At 35.1% G+C, this 13792-nt stretch overlaps 1 protein-coding gene across 2 annotated transcripts in view; it reads right to left on the bottom strand.

Moving 5' to 3' along the window:
• Positions 1 to 13792, bottom strand: part of PAPD4 (PAP associated domain containing 4) — a 41602-nt gene that overhangs the window by 5708 nt on the left and 22102 nt on the right. For both annotated transcript variants that reach the window (XM_010005385.1, XM_010005384.1), the window contains exons 10-12: positions 13420 to 13463; positions 6889 to 7025; positions 732 to 823 (exon numbers count right to left, since the gene is read on the bottom strand). In XM_010005385.1, coding sequence (XP_010003687.1) covers positions 732 to 823; positions 6889 to 7025; positions 13420 to 13463 — 273 coding nt within the window. The remainder of the gene's footprint in view (positions 1 to 731; positions 824 to 6888; positions 7026 to 13419; positions 13464 to 13792) is intronic.

The following is a 13792-nucleotide window of genomic DNA, read 5'->3' on the forward strand; positions in this document are numbered from 1 at the left end:
TTCCCTAGTTCAAGCTTTATGTCCTAGGCATGCTAGCTGTTCATCTTAGGCAGGCAAATTCCCCACAACAGCTGGAAGGCATCAAGAGCATATGAAGCAGGTTCCCTGTATAATGACTATTGCCCAGTTCAGTCTTCACTAAGGCTTGAGACCTGCAATTCCAAAAGGTAACTTCGGTTTACCCTCCAGTTCTGGAGACCACCATACAGTCTCTGCAGAAAATGTCTGTTCACAAACCAGTCAAAAATAAAACCCTAAGGGGATTGACATAAGTCGAGTCACTGCTAGGACTTGGGATGCCAGGACACTTCTAGAACAAAGAATATTCTTCAAGAGGAATCTGAGTGTGTGCCTGCTCTGGTTTTTCAGAAGCTCAATCTTGGCAAAACTGGTGACTATTTCTGCAGAGGAGGAGAACACATGCTACTGCCATAAAAGCCATTCCTTGTCAAAGTCCTAATCTGTGTTCCAAAAGTAACAGGTCAATGAGTGCTCTTGAAGTAAAGGTCAAGAGGACTATTTTTAAACACTACAGAACTTAAAGCTTCCTTCTCAAATGTGTTTGGTGGGACTGTTGCCAAAACTATTTACACTGATTAAACTTCATTCTCTACGTAAATACAGATTAGATTTGTGCATTATTAAAACACAACCAATTTAAAGTCTAATTGAGAGATTAATGTATCTAGTGTCTTAACAGTTAAAAATCAGAAAGCAGCTTTACATTTTACCTTCTACACAAATAAACTTGTTTCTCCATTCAATGCCATCAGGTCTTGGAATAGCTTTGGCCTCACGAACTGAAATCATTTGACGGCTCCAACTAAGGAAAAGGAAAACAATTTGCAGAACTTATAACTCTTTATTCTAAATTAGTAATACAAGGTTACATTAAAAAATTGTCAAAAGTGCTATAACACAGTACATTATAATAATTCATGTAACAGTCTAATCTTTGTAATTCACTATATAAGACTAAATAATGATGGGTAGGAAACAAGAAAAATCTTCCACAAAGGCAAGTTAATTTACAAAAACATCTGCAAAACAGAACATTACAGAAACACATACTCATACCAAAACAGTTTTTTCTAAAAACTTCAACTTCAATACGGACATATACACTTATTTCTAAGTTCAAAATAGATTACAATCTCAAATCTATCTTTCAGAATTTTCTGTGGGGAGAAAAGAAATGTTAAGTGCAGGTGAAGTCACCTATTGCATTCCATGAAAAAAAAAAATTCAACAGTATAAAGAGAGCTTGCTTACAGGCCAGCATTCCTGGTACAAGAAAGCACTGACAGTGCATTATAAAACTCTTAATGCTTTGCATATGCTGAATTTTAGATCTCCTACAGGTGTAACAGAGCAAAAACTCAAGTATGTGTTTGAAGATACTCTACTATCTGCATACAATTTTAAAGTCACAAAACCACAGGAAACAGTAACTGTGAAACAAGAGCAGAAGAGTTTACAGAACAATCTTTACAACATGCTAACCATCTTTATGACCTTTATGATGCTTGGCATGACCATACATAAAGGCATGCCAAACATAAAGGAAGCCAAAGCAACCCCTTGTAGTTCTTAAGCTACCCAGCTAGTTTTTAGCAGCTTGTAATTAAATCAGGAAACTACCATAGCAGCTAAATGCCTGGGTCATCAACAATGCTTCACCATATGCCTCAACTAAATGGGGCATAGGAATAGCTGGGTAGTGTGCTGCTACCTGCTAGTGTTAACTGGTGTTACATACACATGAGATGATCTCCTTACTGAATCCACCTTTTGACATAATGCAAAGAGAGAGGAGTTTGTCTGGGTGCATCAACCATCTACACTAAATATGTAAAAAACAACTGTAAATCAAAATACAGTCTATAATTCATCAGATAAATATGGAGGAACTCTGAGCTCCCTCGGCCACAGATCAGCTGTCATAACTCCATGAAATCAGTAGTGATAATACAGTTTACATCAGCTAAATATCTGTGCTTTTAGTTCTACAAATTAGAGAGACACAACTCATTATTAAAACCAGTTATGAAGGTGAGCTGTTTGAATAATTCTGCTTCCACAGAACATGTACATTATTTTTCTATTTAAGACTACAAATAGGGTTTATTTCTAAAAGTTGCAGGACACTGCATACAAAGCACTGTTAAGGACACCTCAGAGTACTTATTCACCCACTGCTGTGATTATTTACATTTCCCTGATGTATCCTTTAGGAAATGAGTACAGGTGATGATAATTTTTAGCATTCAATGCAAACTAAAGCTTTTTTTTAACCCATCACTCTCCCTCTACATAATTCCCACAGTAGACTACTTCTGCAAGAATTCCGAGATATTGTGAAGCATCAAATACTTTCCTATATATTTTTAATAAACTACCATGAAACAAGCTTAAAAAGAAGTTCAGATGAATTGCTCCAAAAAAATGCCCCAAAAATGACAAAAAAAGAGAAAAAGCTAGAGCATCAAAGAAGCTTAACTGCATCTCTAGAACATTGGTCATGAACAGAAGCTGGTATTTCCACCCTTTTGCTTTTACTAAGAGCTGATTTTAAACCAGCTTGATCCAGGCCAGTAGGAAAAAAATGTCATGTAACAAAGTATTTGTTCTGTGTTTGGTTAAACCAGACAGTACTGTTCCACTTCAAACATGTAATTCCTCTTACTTATTTCTCTCTAGGTTCTACTTGACTTGATTACTGAGCAAAAATTTTGTTTGTAGTACACTGGTTTAGCAAAAAGCAACAAAAAAGGCGATATTTCTAGGTATTTAAACAACTTTTCATTTAAACTTTAAAACAGCTACCTTATCAAATAGTCTCACTAAACGCACTGTCTTGGTTCCAAAATCAGCCTCAATCAGAAATTAATTACCAATAGCAAACAATTTGTGTATCAATTTTAACCATTTTGGCTTGCACACAGTAACTTCATTATTGCCAACATAAAGCAAACATTCTCTGCATCCATACTTTCAATCCACGTGTTAACAATAACCATTTACTCAGCTGTTTCAATTATAATTTATTTCTAATGTCACTGCTTACATTATGTATGTGCTCCTCATGGAGAAGGCAATAATTTGAAAGAAATAGACCAGGCATTTTCAGGAGTGTGTATAAATACACAACAAATCGATTAAAAAGCTTATCTTTTCCAGAGTGCTCTTATAAGCCAAACTCACCTGCATAAACATATTAAGATGGGTACAAAGAGTAAGTGTATTTAATCCAATATACTTTTAAAAAAGATTCCTTTATTAACTTTATTAACATATACCCTGAAGAGATCTGTGAGCAACCGGTTTCTACATTTTGCCATGATAATGTGACCAGTCTTTTATTATGTTGACCAAATATAACTTACTCAGTGAATGCTATATAACTTGAAACAATTTAAGAGAAGTATAGTCACAAAGAACAATCTCCACGTTCCTTAGCAGTAACTTCAGCAGAGTGAGGCCTTGCTTCAAGGTCTTGCTTTGTAAAGGGACTGCCAAGTGAAAACCTGCTGCCTTCACTCACTGCTGCAGAAATTAAATCAGGGCCTCCCTCCAGAGGGCCTGGTAAACACAGACAAGTTTCCAAATACTTTCTTTTGAAAACACTTCAAAAAAATTTTCACTTGGTTATACTCACTGTATGATCAGCAAGACCTTTGATAATTTATAGTTTGAAAAAATTAAAAATAAAGCTATAAGTGTAGTTTTAGACAGCTTTTTTCGTTTTAGCAAGTTTCATGTGAAACTCCATGCAGACCTGAACTCTTATGACAAGCTAATTATACAACCACATCAGCAAATTAAGCTTTGCCATATGTAGTGTGTAAGTCCAATAGATGCAGCAATTCGCAAATTACATTTCTGGTAACTTACAAAGGGGGATAAAAATTACTCCTTATGGACCACACAAAAAATCGAGTGTGAAATGAGCACTGTATAAATACATAGTCATAAGTAATTTTCTGAAAGACCTTATAGTCTAAACAAACCAGATTCAAAGCATAAGGGAAAGAAAAACAAAACCAACACAAAACAAGGAGATGAACTTTTTCATGGCTGCACTGTATGCAAAGTTCCTGCTTCTTTTGTGCCACTCCTGTTTCTTCCTTTGGGCCACTCCTGCCCCTAAATACAATTAACTTCATAAAATAAAGTAAAACCTACATTTTAATGTAAACATGTACTGGCCTTTGCTAGAGAGGGGGGGAAGTTTAAATTAATATACCTACATCTTTCACTCATCTTCCTTACCAACACATGTAAAATAGTTATCAGTTAAGCATTCCAGGGAGGTGGCATCAGTGACTCATTCTGTCCAAAATTATTACCTTCACACATGATCTGATCATTCTTGACTGCATACTGTTCTTTCAGCAAAACAGATCCTATGTATCAAACCTGGTAGTACTGTGCTCTACTCCACAGATGGAATCTACAAAAGTCACTTTAATGAAAAATAAAGTAGTATTTTCTTCAGTGATCTCTTCACCAAACACATTACAGTTCAATAGTGAAAGTTCTCCAGCACAGTACACATTATTTAAACAGGTAGCTTAACAGTCACAGAATATTAAATATCATCTCAACATTTCTGTTCGTAAAAACACTACAAAATATTCTACAGGAAAAGCAATGACTTTAAAAAAAAAGTATTACAGCAATGAAACTATTCCACACATTCAAGAGTAAAATACTAGTTCTTCCATGAAAGGCAGAACTAACAGAGCACTGTGTTGTGTGTATTTCACACCTATCCTCATTCCCACCTGTAACATCTCTATCAGTAACCTCAAGGTAACAGACACTGTGGATAGTGTGACACTGTACTTGTTCTCACTGGTTAGCTAGGACACACACATATTTAAACACTATGTTCTGGCTGCCTTTTCCCCAGCATTGGCATTAATTTGGGTTTCTCTTCTGCAGCCAATTGCTACTTTTTATAAAACTACAGGGAATTTTAGTACTGAGACACACACCCTGCTCTTTCCAAACAGGATTTATAGTTGTCACGGATACACAGACGGTCAAGTAAACAGTATGCTTGACTAAGTTTTATTTCTGTAGTAGAAGGAGCTAAATATAAGTAGCTGCTTTAGGTGTGTAATTTCCTGATAAGACTTCTCAGATATGTAACATTTTCAACACAGAAATTCCAATGGTTGTTTTTACTGTATTTTGGGGTTTTTTTAGTAAGGGAGTTTTGTTGATTTGTTTGTTATTGAAACAGAGTATCACCAGTCAAATGTTTAAGTACTATACAGGTCCTTAACTCTGGAAAGACAAGCCAGATATTCTTTTTTTGTTTGTTCTTTAAGAATCTTATATTTCTTGGACATCAGTGACTATTTTATCTTCATTGAGCACTATTTCAAGCTTTGTTTTAACTAGAAGCTCTACTGTGCCTCTGTGATTACATTTAGGTAACATTTTTTTCTTCATTTATGATCATGATGAAAAATAATATTCAGAGGTTACCATCAGTTCAAGTACTGATATTGCAGCATTGTTAGTCTTCATACTTCTTAGTATATCCTGCATGTCTAAAAGCAGGCAAAAAAGAAAGAAAAAGTCTTCCTGGACCAGATGCTGACTTAAGCAAAAATCTGCTCTTTTCTATGTTCACAAGCACCCAGACCAGAAAAGTCATATTAAGTATTTCTCCTGCATTTGGACAAGATCTTCTCTGCTAGTTTACAAAGGCAAACCAGAAACTTAGTCCTTAGTGAAAAAGATATTTACTTTCATATTAACAGCTGATTAACAGCTCATTATACAGCCAAGTAGTAAAGAAGGCATCTAGCCTGCCTACATACATAAGAACTTGAGTATATCCTCCAGCAGTGTCTTCTAAGTTACCTGTTTAGCAAAAAGTACCTTGGCAGTTGAAGAGAGGTACTCAGCTAAAATTTTTAGGAAAAAAGAACATTCCCTTTTCTGCAGACATCATTTAAGGAAAATTTGTTATGTGAAATCTCTCAGAATCAGGCATAAGCATGCATAATGTGCAGTTAGTCCATTAACTGCCACAAGGTATATGGATTTAGCTTACATAATTCACATGTGGTGCACACCACAGCGATATTTTCTTATAAATGTTTAATTATTGTTCACTTCTTACATTGAAGTAAAGTAAGAACACTTCAAAAATTATAATGGGTATCCAGCAGTTACACATTTTGCTCTCCTTCCAGGAAATTTATATGATGCACACAGGCCAGCAACATGTATGAACCAACTGCTTCAGAAACAAGTTCTTTAGAAGATCTTTAAGTTTCTTGAAATGTAGTACTCAAGTGACAAATTGGCAAAATATTTGCAATCTCGTAACTTCAGCTTCTCCTACAGTAAAGTCCAGGTGCCAAAATTAAGTTCAGATGCTAACAAATTGACAAGATTAGTAAATCAACTATACACGGGAGAATTGTTCACTCAGCGTGGCCTGTATCCATCTATATTCTAGTCAAAGGAAGGAGTCAGTTACCCCCATTAACTCAGTGTGACAGAGGACAATCACAGCTATTAATCAATACTTCAAGCTACAACTAAGAAGAGCAGATTTTTTGTCACACATGGATAGGTAGTTTTACAACACTTTAATATAACAAAATCCAGCTATTTTGAAAGGATAAAGCTCTCTAACCCCTGGCAGCTATTTTGAAGGATAGGATGCCTGGCTAAACAAAAGATGTCAGACACTTCATCAGCATTCCTGTTGTCCCTTAGTGTTTTCACCCATTTCCTCTCTGTTAGCTACCATTCCTGTGTTGCTATTCCTTCCCTTCAAGAGTTAAAAAGTGTTCATATGTTGAATAGACGAATCAAAGTTTTGCATATTTAAACCACTAAAATGAGTTTATTACTTACTCAAATTCTGTGGCATAATATTTGAAGAAGCCTATTAGCAAATCCCCAAGGCTTGATTCATTTTTTGAGATGTAAGGAGGAATGGTACATGGAGCTTGATGAACACGATGTAACTGCATATCAGGATCAAAAGATTCCTGTCAAAATAAAACCAGAGAGCATGTATATACACACACAGAGCCTTAAATCTAGGTTCATATATTTTTCATAAAACAAAAAGCTATTATTTACTTATTACAAGTTCAAGGACAACTTAAAACCAAAGGACTCTATTTCTCTTGTGCTCCTCTGCTCCCCCTGAACTCAGGTAGAATTATCTTGCATGGACATGTCTAACACTATCTTACCTTCTGTTTGCTAAAGAACTTTACCATCAGAGAACCTCTGCACTGGACTTGCACTTACATGCTACTACAAGCACATGAGCAGAAGCTGAGCAAGGTAAACTGCACTGAATGGCTGCAGCTGAATTGAAAATGGCTAGTTAAAGCAAATGCACTTCTGTGGTACAGAAACAATTCAGAAGGAAGGCCTGTATTACTTTATTATGAAAAAAAAAGTTGTGCAAAAAAGCTGAATACACAGAATACAGAATTTATGTCAAATTATGCTTTTCTTTAGGAGGTATGAAAAAAAGAGTCAGGTTTGCTATAAAGAAGTCACTACTGCCAGCTTAAAAAGGAACCTACACAAGACTAAATTAATATGGTTTTAGGTCTGCTGTGGTGTTTGGGTGTCCACTGCATCCTTTAGGTTCTTCTGAGACACTGGTATATGGAGGAGAACATACCTTCTATTGTTAGGGAAACAATTTTTAAAACCTGGTAATACTAGGATACCACATTTTACAGCAATGTTGTGTATTTTAAGGAAAATGAACGCAAGATACATAAGAGCAAGCTTTGCATTCACATACAAAAATATATCTAATGTAAACTGAAGAACCTATTCAGTCATTACTGTATCTCCCCTCCCACTTCTTTGTTATTTTAAAGAATAGTATTAGGCATGACTCCAACTTTATTGTACTAGAGTAACACTAGAAGCACTATACACTATAATACTGTTCTTCCTCTGAGAAAAGTATGGTTAGCCATCAAACCAGTAGAACTATAAAGTCTGGCACTCTCATTGTCTTTCGGCAATTCTAGAAAAACTTCTTGGAACCCTGTGCAACACCTTCTGGGAAAAAACACCTTGTGCAACACCTTCTTCCCTCTATAAAAAAATTGAAGTCTTGTTCTCACATGATACAACTGTGCTTATAAAAAAACCCCAACAAACTATTAAAGGTATCAGAGCTACGAATTTAACAGCTTACCACCCAAAAGAACACACCAAAAACATGGAGAGAGACAGATAGACATAAACAGAGCATATAAACATCTAAAAGGGGAACAACTGTATCTACATTATAGAGCATATATACTTTTAACCCCAAAGTTAATCAGACAGGTACCAGAGTGAAAGACAATCCATGCCCACTGCCACCAAAAGTTGTACAAGAATCGCAACAAATAAATTTAGTATTAGCAGTACAATAGCTTATGAGGAAATGGACACAGGGAATAAAGGAGTATGAACAAGGGCTGTTGACCTCCATGTAATACAAAATAGAAATGTAATGGAATTACTGTAACAGAATATATACTAAGACTACTAAGTAAATGTTTGGAGGCAGCAGACATTTTTGAAAAGGAAAACAAGATTTTATTTTAAATGCTTTGAGTGTTCAAATGCCAAAGAACTTCTCAACTGCAACAGAAATCTGCCACAACAGTAAGGCTGACATATTGAGCAGCAAAAAAGTTAAGACTTCGGGATATTACCTTTCAGAATACTAAAGAAGTTACTTTCTTTAGCACTGTTAGAAGCTTAGAGAGGCTGTTGCTTTTTCTTATCAATCTTGACCTTAAGTATATTTCATTTACCTTTTATATATTGATCACAATTAATTATTTTTATTAGTGTTTGGTACATAATTTCAGTAAGAAAAAAAAGTCAGTTAGTTATACTAACAGCTAAAAACAATATATCAAATATAGTTGCAATAAAACTTACAGCAAAAAGAGAATAAATGCATGCACGTGTGTGTACACTTACATTCAGAAAAAAAATGAAAGCACAAAAGGATATAAACTTTATCTGAAGATACTTTTTAAAAAAATGTTAGCAGTAAATGAAATGTGAAGTTGCAAAACCTTGCAGAGTCTTAAAATCGTATATTGGTGATTATGATAGAAGCATAGTATATAGATGGAGGCATTTTTTAGGATATTCAGTTTGTCCATTTCTTCACTGAGCTAGCAACTGACCAGGTCACATAAGCAACACTGATAAAACTGAAACACTCCACATTTGAGGATCAGAAAATGTACCATGTTCCAAAGATTCCCACTCTTGGCAAAAGAGGTAAAATTCCTAACGTGCACTAGACAGCAATTTACTAGATCTTAATCTTGCTATTAGGATTAAAACTCTTCAATTCTGCAATCTAAAATTATATGTTTAATTTTATTTATTTTTTTTTAAAAGGAAGTTCAGTTTCATGAAACTTGAAGTTCCAAGTTTTACCATGTGTATTAAATACATTTGCCTCAGGCAAATAAAAGCCTCCCTTATCCAGAAGGGCACTTGCCTTCAAAAAACAAGTGCAGTAGTAAAAATGCAAGATACAGTCTATAGCAGCTAATGATTAAAAAACTGTTAACCGCATGTTTCTGATTGTTAGTCAACTTATTTTTTTAAACATTGTGAGTTGCTGATCACCACATGTAGATAGAAAAAAAAAGTCTCACCTTTCTGAAATAAATAAAATTTGTTATGGAAGAAATTGCTCTTACCACATAAAAAAGTTTTACATGTAAACCCAAGTTAATTGTTACTTAAAACTTTGTATGGGGAAGATTTAATGAAAATTCTGTCAACATATACCAACATTAAATGTATCAATAAGCAACTAAGTGGTCTGTTTACTGTTACTTCTTAAAAAAGCACCCAGTGAACAAGAGGTCAGGTCAATCATAGGATACTTAGAATCGTTTTGATGCTTTGCCACAGACAACCCACAAAAATCCATTCACCTATTGTAAAACAGTGATAGCAGTACTTCTCTTCCCACGGAGAGATTTGGGTTAAAACTAGATAAACAGAACAAGGTGTAGCTTACAGATTCTGCAGGACAGAGGTTAGTAAGAAAACAGAATTAGAGAGTATCCTTCAAACTTTCTTAAGTTTCAAGAAGGGCCTCCCTGTAAGCTTTCCCTTCTTAAATTGCTCTAGACAGCAAAAAAAATTAGCCTATTTTAAAATTAGCTGCTCATTTGCTTCCTGTGTCTTTCCATCACACCATCTTAAGAAATGGAAAAGAAACAGAGGATCTGATACAGCAACAAATATAAATGAGCTACCTATTATTTCAAAATATCCAAGAAAAAAGGGATTCTGAAGGCTTTTTTCCTTTTTTGGTAGATGTCTGATCTTTACCTTGGTTGGCTGGTTTCCCAAGAAAACAATAGCCTACAGGAACATGCTTCACGTTCAAGTTACATAATACTTAAACATATTTTAATTCCACTCTACATATTGGAAAGGAACACAAGAGTACATTAAAACAACTATCTTTATATTTTAGTATCTCAATGCCTAATGAGTTTAACTCTGACTGTACAGGATACTTCCTTCAAAAAAAAGTTTTCAGTGGTAACATCAGCATAGTATCTCGCCATTTTTGGTAGGTATCTGTATTTGCACATATATAATAGACTTCCCCTTTACGGAACATTTCACTCATGTTTATACTTTTAAAAAAGTGCAACTTGAAGAGTGAAGCAAACTGCGTCTGCCCAAGGACTGACCCTCTGAAAGATGTGTCTACTTAGTAAAGCTGCAAAGGCAGAAACAAAAATTTACTCATGCTAGGGCCCATGAAGTTCAAAATCCAGAGCACTAGTGGAGACCCACCTCCATCTGTATTTAAGCTAACATGCCAGGCTGCTCTGGAACACTGGAGACTCAGGCACATGTTCCCATCTGACCCCCAGTTGCAGCAATGTTCACCTCTGGAAACACACAGGCAAAATAATCAGAAGCCAAAACGGTCTAAGCCATGACAGGATCTCCAGAGCTCATCTGTAAAAGTCCTGACTTGAAGGTAAGTTCTATATAGACTTCAGACTGACAACACATTTTGTGGTGTATTTTCATCTACCCTATCTGGCTGGCAGGGGCAGGAAGACCTACAAACTAGTCCTACATCTGATATAGTCAGATGCTTCCTCTAAGTTAGCGGTCACAGAACACGCCAACTCAGTGTCAGCCAGACACTCTTCCGTGGCAACAAAACACACAGGTGGGCAGATGTAGTGGCTTTCTAGGAGTTTTCAACTTTCACATCTGAAGTAGGTATATAATGACTCACAGAATCTGTCTTTGGTTTCTCACTGAAAGTAAGCATGCCTCTTCTACATGGAACCTGCAATTTAAAATGAGCAGTTTCCTTCAAAGCATTTTCAGGTTGCAGAAAGAGCTGCAGAATTGATTTCTAAAAAAACAGATTGTAGGCAGAGTGGTTTGTTTCAGAAGAGGAGAAGCAATATTTTATGTGTAGTATTAGGATGGAGACAGCTTTGACTGGCTACAACCACAAGGAAAACATATAGTTTCTTTGGACAATGACATTTGCCTGAGCTTTGTAATTACTACTGCAAGTCAAAAGACCACAATTGTTGTAATATATTTCTCAGTTTACATTTCTTTGCAGTATAAGTATGAAGAAATGGTAACTTCCACAACTTTTAAACAATTATATTCCTAATGGAGGCAGTAGACCAAAAATATACTTGCAAATTTCTAGTGTAATTAAAAGAAATATATCTTATCTCATAGTTTTTATTTGGTTTAATAGTAAGCATGTATAAAAAAATCCTTTTATTTTATTAGCAATTCTAGAATATTTAATCTGTTCTTCAAAGGCAAAATAACTAACAGCAACAACAACTCTATGTTCAAACAGGGTTAAAAATGTTACAGCGGTGTTCTAGAAACTTAGAAACTTACAAGTGATTTACCATTTTCACATGACACAAGATAAAACCTTGTATTTAGTACAAATTAATAGATTTTTCACCTTATAGTATTGCATGCTTTTGCTTTAATAATTTAAGACATTAATATTTGTATAATACTGTGAAGTTCAAACAGCTCAAACACTACAAACAAATGTTTGCATTATTATTACTGAAGATTCAGTTTAAACTGTTGTTTACCATTGTTTTCTTTAAATTACATGCTACACAAAACTTTAAATACTACAGCATATGAGCGATATGCAAACATAATTAGCAAGTTTAGCAATTCAAAAACCCCACCTGATAAACCTTAAGAGAACAAGAACTGAAAAACAACTTCAAATGCTTTGGAGCAGTAACATTGAAGAAATTAGAAGGCATACAGTGCAGTTACAAAAACCCCAGCAAAACAGAAGAAAAAATAAAGACCATAAAAATTTAGCACAGGTATGCCTAGGCAGGTTAAAATAAAATAAAATAAAATAAAACTGGAGTGTACTACAGCTGAAAACTTTCTTCTGCATCTTGATTATCCCATTACCCCAAATGGCTGACACCACAGTATTTTCTCCCTGATGTACAGTGCCATCAAATATTCCCATTTCAGCATTACGGGGAATGTACGCAAAAGAAAGAATAGCGTTCTGACACTTCCTCAGCACAATTATCAGCAACAGTAAAAAACCACACACAGACAGGGACACCAAACTATGGCAACTATGAATAAAAAAAAAATAATTAAAAGTGACAGAGGGGAGGAAAGGAACTGAGGAATTTCTGCAAATAAGTTACAGCACAGACATAGGTCTTTTGTCCCCAGACAAATATTTAGGAGGGTAGCTCTAATCTCTAGCTAATCTTCCTTAGGTTAAGTCCCACTAATTATAGTCCTGATTCTGTAGAGGATCAAAGCAAACCAATTGATAAGTTCTCTGGAAACATATGATCTGGACATAACAGCAAAGACCTAATAAGGTAGTTTCTTCTTGGAATGAAGCCAAATTTTGTAAGATCTCAGAAGTCTCCTTAGTCAAACACGCCATCATTCACTCTTTGCACTCAGAAATATCAGGCAACTCAACAGCTGTAGGATGGTATGGAATTCTGAAACACTACAGTAGGATGAAAAAAACCCCTACTTAACGTATTAAAAAATAAGAATAAAAAAGTTACAGATGGCACAGGAATATTTTCAGGCCAGCATAACAGAATTAGGTCAGCAGCTCCCAGTAGCACTCATTTCCAACTGTGTGTGAAATATTCTCATGTATAACAGGCTATTTTCACTAAAGAAACGACCAAAGTAACAAATCACCTTTTTCACACTTTTGTTTAGTGTATCAATGACCAAGCTCAACAAACTGCGTACCTTTATCCACCAGAGATATTTAAGAATGAATATATTTTAGATAAGCAGCTTCATATACGTATATGATGTAATAAATTCATAAGAAACACTTACTGGGTAATTTTTTTGGAGGGATGGAAGGATGGGTTCAGGTAGGGCTATAAAAAAAAAGTTTAAAGTTGCTATGATTCATGTAATTCACAGAAAACAATATCATATCAACTACAACAAAGGGCTGGACTGAAATTCCGTCTTAAAAAACATCTATCAAGAACTTCACTTTCATGCATTTTGTAAAATAAAAGTTATTCAGCAAATCCTTCTACTCCTATATTTTGTATAAGTATTTAATTTGGTTAAGGGCAACTGTTACTAAGATACTACTATTTGTAGAAGACATGAAAAATTCCACAGCAGCTGGGCATGACGTCACTTTTAAAATTCCTGTTAATTCATGGCTCTAAGAAACTCATCTAGATTCCCTAAC

The sequence above is a fragment of the Chaetura pelagica genome, unplaced genomic scaffold, assembly GCF_000747805.2.
Source record: "Chaetura pelagica isolate M959 unplaced genomic scaffold, ChaPel_1.0 scaffold37, whole genome shotgun sequence".
Lineage (NCBI taxonomy): Eukaryota > Metazoa > Chordata > Aves > Apodiformes > Apodidae > Chaetura > Chaetura pelagica.